The sequence below is a fragment of the Cyclopterus lumpus genome, chromosome 16, assembly GCF_009769545.1.
Source record: "Cyclopterus lumpus isolate fCycLum1 chromosome 16, fCycLum1.pri, whole genome shotgun sequence".
Taxonomy (NCBI): domain Eukaryota; kingdom Metazoa; phylum Chordata; class Actinopteri; order Perciformes; family Cyclopteridae; genus Cyclopterus; species Cyclopterus lumpus.
Window position 1 is genome coordinate 4,105,611 of NC_046981.1, and position 9,827 is coordinate 4,115,437.

Genomic DNA, 9,827 nt, shown 5'->3' on the forward strand with positions numbered 1-9,827 from the left:
GGACCCGTTGGCACGGGCCATCCGGTCTCTGTACGCCTGCAGTAGGAGCTGTGTTCGTCTCCTCGGTAGTAAGTCAGACACGTTCCCGGTGGGTGTTGGCCTCCGCCAGGGCTGCCCTTTATCACCAGTCCTGTTCGTGACCTTCATGGACAGGATATCTAGGCGCAGCCAGGGGGTGGAGAGGATCCGGTTCGGGAGTCTCGGGATCACCTCTCTGCTGTTTGCGGATGATGTGGTCCTGTTTGCCTCCTCGGACCGTGACCTCCAGCATTCACTGGGGCGTTTTGCAGCCGAGTGCGAAGCGGCAGGGATTAGAGTTAGCACCTCCAAATCTGAGGCCATGGTGCTCTGCCGGAAACCGGCGGATTGCTCCCTCCAGGTGGGGGCAAACTGCCTACCCCAAGCGAAGGAGTTCAAGTATCTCGGGGTCTTGTTCACGAGTGAGGGTAAGGTGGAGCGGTAGATCGATAGGCGGCTGCAGCATTAAAACAGGCGCTGTACCGGTCCGTCTTGGTGAAGAGGGAGCTGAGCCGGAAGGCAAAGCTCTCCATTTACTGGTCGGTCTACGTTCCAACCCTCACCTATGGTCACGAACTCTGGGTCGTGACCGAAAGAACGAGATCTCGGATACAAGCGGCCGAAATGAGCTTCTTCCGTAGCGTGGCCGGGCTCAGCCTTAGAGATAGGTTAAGGAGCTCGGACATCAGGGGGGAGCTTGGAGTCGAGTCGCTGCTCCTTCGTGTCGAAAGGAGTCAGCTGAGGTGGTTCGGGCATCTAGTCAGGATGCCTCCTGGATGCCTCCCATTAGAGGTTTTCCGGGCACGTCCAACTGGTAGGAGGCCCCGGGGAAGACCGAGGACACGCTGGAGGGATTATATCTCCCGGCTGGCCTTGGAACGCCTCGGGATCCCCAGAATGAGCTGGAAAGTGCTGCGGGTGAGAGGGAAGCCTGGGTCGGCCTGCTGAACCTGCTGCCACCGCGACCCGACCCCGGATAAGCGGGTGATAATGGATGGATGGATGGATGTTTAGCATGTCTGCTGTTGTATGAATGAGCAGTCAGCTGGCTACAATGTGGCTTCCAGGGACTTTTTACTTTGTGTGAATGTAAGTGAAGTTTGTCCCTCGTGTGGGGAAAGAAACATGAAAGAGGACACAGAAATAATAGAGAGACTTTGAGTTCATACTTTGTGTTTAGACTACGAGATTCTGCCTTTTCTAAATGATTTGCCTTCGTTGATTCTTCGTCATTACATGCAACCAAAACAACAAGTTTTTTAAAATGTTGTTTATTTATTCGTTTGTGGATGATAGCGCTTAGATCACAATATAGTATATAATAGTATACTACATGGAATACAACAGTATGCGTGTCACTTCATTAAATACTATTTGGGCAAAAAACATTTCACTCACCATTAAAAAGACACCAAAATTAAAATCCCATATACATATATTGTTAATACATGTAACACTATAGCCTAAATAATTTCCTCATAGAAAGGTGGGTTGATCTCACCCATAATGAATATGAATCCCTATTGGATTATTAATTGCTCTTCATGCAACAGCGGTACTGTTGCTTTGAGGCGTGATGGTTCCCCAGTGAGCTCCCAGTGAAGTAATCCCAGCACTATTGGAGCGGCCACTCAGCAGTTTGAGCTCTGCATCCGGGTGACTTGCGTAGAAGTTAAAGGAGTTCTGTAACAAAGCATCAAAAGTTAACAGATGAAGATGACTATTATAATTGATAATTGTAACAAAAACAAAGGATAGAAGGTAATTACATATGTCGGCTGGCCAGCGACCAGGGAGCGCCCAGTGGAGGTCACAAACCGTATCTGATAGATATAGCTGGTTTGGTATTTACCTGAGACCTGAAACATGACAGTGAGGTCACATTAACACAGTTGGTACATGTGGTTAGACCTCGATGAGTAAACTAATCATATGTATTCTACATAATCACGAATAGATATAGTGTAATATAAATATTACTGAATATATCCAATAAATATAATAAATGCTACTTCTAATAATATTCCTTGCATAATATAAAATGGGTATGAGAATAAAGACATTTAAATATCTATAAACATCAATAAATATTGCTATACATTGTCTTCTCAAAATAATTAAATTACACAGAAAAATATATATATAAATACATATACATATATATATATATATATATATATATGTATTTATATTTTTTATATATATACACAATATACATACACAAATATATATATATATATTTTTTTTCTGAGTTATATATATAATTATATGTATTCTACATAATCATTAATAGATACAGTGTAATATAAATATTCCAGAATATATCCAATATATAAAAAAAGCTACTCCTAATAATATTCCTTGGAACAGAATAATAAAAATATGTGTATGATAAGAAATTAGAGTATCTGTAAATATCAATAAACATTGTCTCCTCAAAATAATTCAATGACAAGGAATATATATATATATATATATATTTATATATATATAAATATATATTTGTATATATATATATATTTTTTTTTTTTTCCCGGTGATTTTCTGACCTGAACAATGCTCTCTCCATCAAAGAGTTCCAGCTCTTGTAAATGCTCATTTCCACCACCAACTAATTCATCCCAAATGTCACCGTAGCGCAGCTGGATTCTGCAGGACAGACACGAGAGAGAGGGAACACACTAATTATATACACAAGAGGACATGATCAGATAGAAAACATTGTGCAATGTCATAATGCAGCTGGATATTGCAATGAATCGAACAAGTAGACAATAGAGCAAATAGAGAGCAGATTATTGGGTGAAACTTTCTAAAAGAGCAAGACCCTCTAGCTTTTTTAAATTATTTCAATAGACCCTCCCTTTGACTGAGAAGAGAAAACGGAAACGCCCTTCCAAATGTCAGTAACAGGCTCTGTGCAGCTCAAGGTCAAACTGAATTAGGATACAATGCTAATACACAACACTCTCCCTTTTCATTGACCCCGTCACCCCGATAATCATTTGAGTCCAGTCCTGAACACATCTGGACAAGAGGGAGGACAGACTGACCCACAGATGTAAGCGCTGCTCCGCTCATAGACTCTGATCCCTGTGATCCGTCCTTCTCCTGTTGTGGCGAAGGACGTGCCACTACCACCTCCAACAGATGGAGAGTAGGAGTAGTTCATCAAGGGAGCTGGAGAAGTAAAACAAAGATATTAAGTGATGGACAAGAGGAAGCTACTGCTCTTTGACTACACTTGACTTCACTTTTAATATACAAAGATCTCATTAGAATCTACATAGATGTTTGTGTAAAAAATATGAAATGGGCGTAAAAAGACTGAAGATGGGTTGAAACCTTACCAGCCAGGCAGCTGGTGCAGAGCACAGCGAAGAACAGGAAGGAAAACATCCTGGTGTGTGAGGAGGCGTCTGGAGACACTGGAATCAGAAACCAAGTCATCATCATATAATATCATTAACTATTGAGACATGAAAACAATCGGTCACAGTGACATGCTAATAAACGTCATATTTAAAGCGTGAAGATGTTGAAACTCACCTGCAGTCTAGATCTCCTGAAAACAGCTTGAGTTCTGGTCAAAGGACGAGATGACACTGGGACACTGGCACTCACTTATATACAAGTCTGTCTCCACGCACGCACACACGCACACACACACACACACACACACACACACACACATATGGACACAAACATAAGCACACACGCACACACACACACACATCCCCACAACATTCCTACCGCCTCTGACAGCTGAACAATAGCATGCACATGCTTCTGAGAGTTTTCTTAGAACCAGGAAGATACATTGAGGTTCAATTCAGGTATTTAGTTTGCACCGCTCTTACGGGAATTCACTCGCTGGGATTTACTGACAAAACCAGTTTGGGAATTGGTGACGCACAAGTTACCGTGTACCATTCTTGATACATTTGCTTTTTGGAACCTGCGTAAAACTATTTTTATTCAGTTTGGGTCACTAAAATGTATTTCAAAGCATTAATACATTCACTCAATCTGACTATAAAACAAGGACTTTCTGTCCCTGTGTCTTTAGACATGAACTACTTCATACTCAACAGCATCTTGGGTGCCTTTCTACCTTCTGACTAAAGGTGCGTGCCGAGAGAGCCGGTATGCGAGCATCGGAAAGGAAATGGCGAAAATCCAAACACGCCGACGACCTGCTCGCCTATCAAGTTCTTACCTTGGTAACCTCCGCCCGCCCAACCACCTGCCCCCTTGACCCCATCCCGTCTCACATTCTCCAGTCTATTGCTCCCAACCTTCTTCCCTCAGGGACCGGAAGTTCCTCTTCAGAATAAAACCTATTATCCTGCCTTCAGAATAAAAGCAACATCTCATAATATCCCAAATTAATTATCATAACTTTCTTTATGTATTAATTTAAAACATAGACTCTCTTATTTACATGTGCAAGTGTATATAAAATCCACTACAACTCAACAATCCCTCCTTTTATACTATTCTAGTATAAACAACCTAATGGATTTAAATTCCACTGCACTGCAAACATCACTGTAATACAATCTTTATTATCAATCCCTGTGGAAGAAAAAAACAACATCACTCCCTCCTTTTAACCCCGCTCAGCAAAGTAACTAAAGTCTAGGAGTGTTGTGATCAGATATATGTGTCTATCTGTGCATGTCTATGTGCATCCTCTTTCTCTGCATGCTCATCTCCTCCATGATCTCTTTTCTCCGCATTCCTCCAATCCTCAATTTCCTCCGGTAAAAGAAAAAACAGCAGGTTTAAACACAATGTTTATATTATTATGATCATTAACAAACGGACTTCTGTGTTTCGTTATAATTTGCATCAATGTGTTAAAGGTGCACGATACTCCTCTGTGAGCAGCTCATCTGATGGTGAGGTCCAAAACAGCAGGCAGTCAGGTAACACGATGGAGGTTAATGATGGAGAGACTAGTGTAGCTATGGAAGAGAATTAGAACACACAGAGCGGCTTTCTGCGCCGGTTCTATCTAAAATTGGATATCTGGAAATAATTGTTCATATTTCCCGAACCAATTCTCCAACATGTATGAGAAGTGGTCATTCTATTTCTATGTTCTCTTTTAATTTTCCACTAGGACACATCTCAAAATCCCAAATGTATTTCTTATGGAACTAAATTATCCAGGATCAGACTAGCAATCTCGAACTCCGTCTGAGGAACAGCTTCTCACCCTTGGGAGGAATCACCTATTAAATGTGCTTCTGTTGTCCAACGGAGTCCTAATTACTCGTCCAATCCCATCTATCTTAAATTATTTATCTTTTAATTTATACCTTGAGCTTGTGACACATCAAAACATGATCAGTTTTCTCAATTGCTCTTTTCAGGGCTGCCAAGTGTCTTGTACAACCTGTTTGGCCCTTTTCGATGTGGTCTAACTTTGAGCTGTAGTACATCTGCGGTCTCCTTACTCCCTCCTTTTTATGAAACAACACAGCGGATACCATCCCGCTTGATTCAGAAACATCAAGGTGGAAGGGCCTGTTGTAGTCAGGTGTAGACAGCTTTGATGCATGGCCAACTTCTTGTTTGGTCTTTGTGAATGCATCTTCTGCATCGTTTGTCCATGTCAACAGGGCTTTCAGATTTTGGTTTCCCGCTTCAGTTAGCATCTCTCTGAGTGGCTGTGTGAGAGACGTGAAGTCGGGAACGTAATGACGACTGTAGCCTGTTAGGCCCAGGAACGACAGCATCTCTTGTACTGTCTTTGGTTTAGCTGCACTCAAGATGGCGGACCTCTTCTCCTGGAGACAGAGTGCATGAATCTCCCAGGAACGTCACTGTCTTTCTTGCAATCTGAGTCTTGGAGTGCTTCACCTTATAACCTGCTTCTGATAGCAGCGTTAGAAGGTCTTTCGTCACTCCAAGGCAAATTTCAGCAGTTAGTGCAGCTAACAGCAAATCTTCCACGTACTGTACAAGCACTGTGTCTTCCGGTATTATGAGGTCTTTGAGGTCTTGCTTCAGGGCTGCATTGAACATACCCGGGCAATCTCTGTAGCCTTGTGGCATTCTTGAATATGTATACTGTCCGCCTTCAAACGTAAAAGCGAACATGTCCCTGCTTGCTTCATCAAGCGGCAGGCAAAAGAAAGCATTTGCCAAGTCAATTACAGTGAAGTACTGTTGTTTTGGTGACAGACAGGCCACAGCTGTGTACGGGTTAGGCACTTGAATGTTCTGTGTATTTGTGGCATGGTTGATGGCTCTTAGGTCATGAACCATTCCCCAGCCTCTGTTGCCGGATTTTGGGACTGGCAATATTGGTGTATTCCAGTTGGACTCTGCGTCAATGAGCAAATCCTCCTCTTGCTCCTCTTTGTGGGCCTCCTTTGTCTCTAGCTGCATCAGGGTCTACTGTAAAATTCCTCAGCCCTGTGTCCAAGTCTGCCACAGATACAACAAGGTTCTCGCCACCCGTCTCTTCTGGATATTCTCCTCATCCTCCCTGTTGCCAGGGAGGCTGAACTTGTCTCTGTCTTCTCCATTTTTTATGCCCACCGTACGTTGCATCTCACGACTCAACTTCGTGACTCAAACAGGTGCATGCTAATAGTGTCTATGTCTTGGCTGTCCAAGGTGGCTGAACAGCCAGGAGTTCTCTCCAACGCCTGCAGTTCACTCAAGCAGGAGCACTTCTCCAGGATGGCTCTCAGGTCACCCACTGCTAATGGAGTCCCATTGGTGGCCGTGTTGAGTGCCTTAATCCAGGGGGATCCTCCGCTCGTCAGGGGAGGCAGCTGGTCGACGAGGTACTGCACATCCCTGGGGTTATATGGCTTGTATTGAGTCATGCCATTGCTCAAGGTCATGATAGGGGCCTGAATTTGGCATTCTTCTTCCTCTACACAGCACTCCGGGCCTGTTGCTGCTACTGACATTTGTCTGTGTCGTGGTGGAGGCTTGTAGTTTACGCCTTCCTTTGCCCTCCTCGGGAGCTGTTGTTGCAAGTCTTGGAGGCCTTCTCCTCCTATGCGCCAGGAGAAAGGCACAGTTAATTGGCCGGAAAAGTCAAGTAGGTCGGGCTCCTCCTCGGGTGAGATGGGGGTCGTTGATCTGGCTCCCCCACTCGCTGAGGTGTCTAGGTTGGCCATGTGATTTGAATGGAGGCCCAGCGCTGGAGGTGGGGGGCCACCAGGGCGCAGTCCATATGCCCCCATCGCCTGTTGTTCGGTTAGGGATGGCGTTAATGAGCAAGGGAGTGGTATCTGGATGGGATCTATCTCCCATTTGTATCTATTGGGACGCTCTGAATTGGGGAGGTCATAACTTGGCGACTCTCCTGGGCTTCCTCTGATCCATTCTTCTTTTTCTGGACTCTTCCGTGAGAGTCCAGGGGGTAGACACTATGTGTCTAACGTGCATGTGCGGTGTGATTGTAAAAAATAATCAAGTTAGGTAGGGAATAAAGTTATACACTGCAATTAAGCCCCAAGCTATTTTCTAGGTATCTGCTCGAAATATCATACCCAAACTAAAAAGGGTGTAGCTCTGCAACCACAAAGGCTATTTGAATAATGTTGGTGTTATAATAAAGGCAACACATGTGGGCTTATGTTCAGATGTGTACATATTAGTATATATATTATTGGTTAAGAGTAAATAAAGATGAAAGACAGCAAAAGTTGAATTTCCAGGTTTGCCTAGAAAAAAACCCATTTCAGGATGATTATCTCTTGGAAAGATGCACAGAAACAGCAGAGCACATCAGAGATCATAGCACAATATGTGACCAGTCTCTCTGCAAAGTTTGACAAAGTAAAGCAGAACAAAGTTAGAGAGGTTTTAGTACAGATTAATTAGGCGAAATGGGCATTTTGGCAATTTGAATTTTCTCATGTACCTAACCATATATTTCACTTTTATATTACTTATGGTGTTCAATACATCCAAATATAGAAGTCTTTGTGGATTAGAAGAAGAACATTTTTTATTTTTTTTTTTAAAGCCAAAAATAAGCAACATTTGTGACTGTAAAGCGCTAAATCGATTCATGTTGCTGTGTTCTTTGGCTCATATCTCAGATATGCTTTAATGCAGAAAGAAAATACATTTAGAATCTTTGTGGAGTCCTCTTGCTTTTTGCTATCTGGCTTTTTCTGATAGCACCGAGCTACGGGTTTCTAGTTCCGGAAATGTGCTGAGTGGGCAGACTCCTGACAAAATGATGATTATGATATTTTCATAATTCTTTCAGTTGGTGTTTGAGTTGTATGGAAATGGCATCAATATATTTGCTCATGTTTATTGTAAGGTTTTACACAGTCTAACTATGATGTGGGCGCCATGGGGCTTAAAAGGTTAGACAATGTATAGGTTGGACAAAAAATGGGAAAAAACGTATTACTTTATGCAAATGATGACAACGATTACGCACAATCCAAACAGCCAAGCATAAAGCAGATGGTACAGCCTTCAGCTGTCAAAAATGGGAAAAAAACGGTTACTTTAAGCAAATGAATTACCAGGGGCCCAATCGGTATAAGTGGGACTCTGTTCGACACTTATACAGGCTTCTCCTGTGTACTTTTAATAAAAAAATGGGGAGAAACCGTTACTTTAAGCAAATGATTTAACAATTACTTGTAACCAAAACAGCCAAGCATGAACAAGCAAATGATATGACCACCAAAACCGCCAATTATGAGAAAAGTAAACGATAAAACAATTACTCTTAATCAAAACCGGTAATAATGAGAAAATCAAACGATAAGTCTTAATCAAAAACCGTCAATCATGAGAAAAGCAAGCGATAAATCAATTACTTGTTATTCAAAAAACTGGCAATAATGAGAAAATCAAACGATTAAACAATAGCTCTAATCAAAAACTGTCAATACTTTACCAGGGGTATAACCAATCGGTATAAGTGGGAATCTGTCCAACACTTTATACTGGTCTTCTCTGTGTAATAAATAAAAAAGAATAGTGTGTGTAAGCATCAGTGGTTTATAACTCAATGGCACTCACTGTCCTCTTTCACTGCTCAACGTTTGCCACACGATGGTGCCACAAAGGTTAATCCCTAGCGCACCCTATTAGGGTATTAATTTCTCAATCACTAGAGGCGCCAAACCGAATGTTGAATGGCGACTCAACTAGCCAAATGTGTATTCAAAAACAGGAGTGACCCACGTGCGGTCTTACAAAAAAAAGAAAAAATAGCTTTGTTTTACAACCCTTTGTCCTCGTCTTTTCTGACTCCTTTTACCAGGGGTATAACCAATTGGCATAAGTGGGACTCTGTTCAACACTTTATACTGGTATTCCCAGTGTAATAACTGGTTTATCACGGATTCCTCTCTTTTCTCTCTTTTTTTTCTTCTTTTTATCAGTTACAGAATATATACAGTATGTACAAAAAATAGCACGATGTACTGCATATAGAATTCGTAACCAGGTGGCCCAAACGGTTTGACCGACAGCAGAAAGTCTCTACACCATCTGTCGCAAGCTAAAAAACACATCTTTTTCGACTATACCTTGATTAGGAAAGGTAGCGCTGTAGTAGCACTTTAGCAGCACTTAAACGGTTTACTGATAGCACTTTGTGGTTTAACTTTATTGAAGAAATTGTACTTTCTCGATCCTTGTTGTTGTGAGTTTGTACTCAAGTCACTTTGGATAAAAGCGTCAACTAAATGACATGTAATGTACCAAGCAGTAAAAAGCTGAGTTGCTTATTGGGAGCATTTTGTAAGTTATCATCAAGCTTTAATGGACTCTGTAACTAAACAGCAGTGACATATGGGTCG

At 42.1% G+C, this 9,827-nt stretch overlaps 1 protein-coding gene across 1 annotated transcript; it reads right to left on the reverse strand.

Moving 5' to 3' along the window:
• Positions 1-1,293: 1,293 nt before the first annotated feature.
• LOC117745562 (zymogen granule membrane protein 16-like) lies at positions 1,294-3,654 on the reverse strand. The gene is made up of 6 exons (XM_034553969.1): positions 3,568-3,654; positions 3,369-3,446; positions 3,072-3,198; positions 2,568-2,667; positions 1,788-1,877; positions 1,294-1,701 (listed from the first exon to the last, which is right to left on the reverse strand). Exons 2-6 carry the CDS (start codon positions 3,415-3,417, stop codon positions 1,561-1,563), a joined length of 507 nt encoding a protein of 168 aa, XP_034409860.1. The 5' UTR covers positions 3,418-3,446; positions 3,568-3,654; the 3' UTR covers positions 1,294-1,560.
• Between the last annotated feature and the right edge of the window lie 6,173 nt (positions 3,655-9,827).

Excerpts from the sequence above, each read along its gene's own strand:
- LOC117745562 (XM_034553969.1), bottom strand. The coding sequence starts at position 3,417 with ATGTTTTCCTTCCTGTTCTTCGCTGTGCTCTGCACCAGCTGCCTGGCT. Across the intron at positions 1,878-2,567 it reads ATGGAGAGAGCATTGTTCAG|GTCTCAGGTAAATACCAAAC; the intron begins GTCAGAAAATCA and ends GTCATGTTTCAG. Across the intron at positions 1,702-1,787 it reads TCGCTGGCCAGCCGACATAT|AACTCCTTTAACTTCTACGC; the intron begins GTAATTACCTTC and ends GCTTTGTTACAG.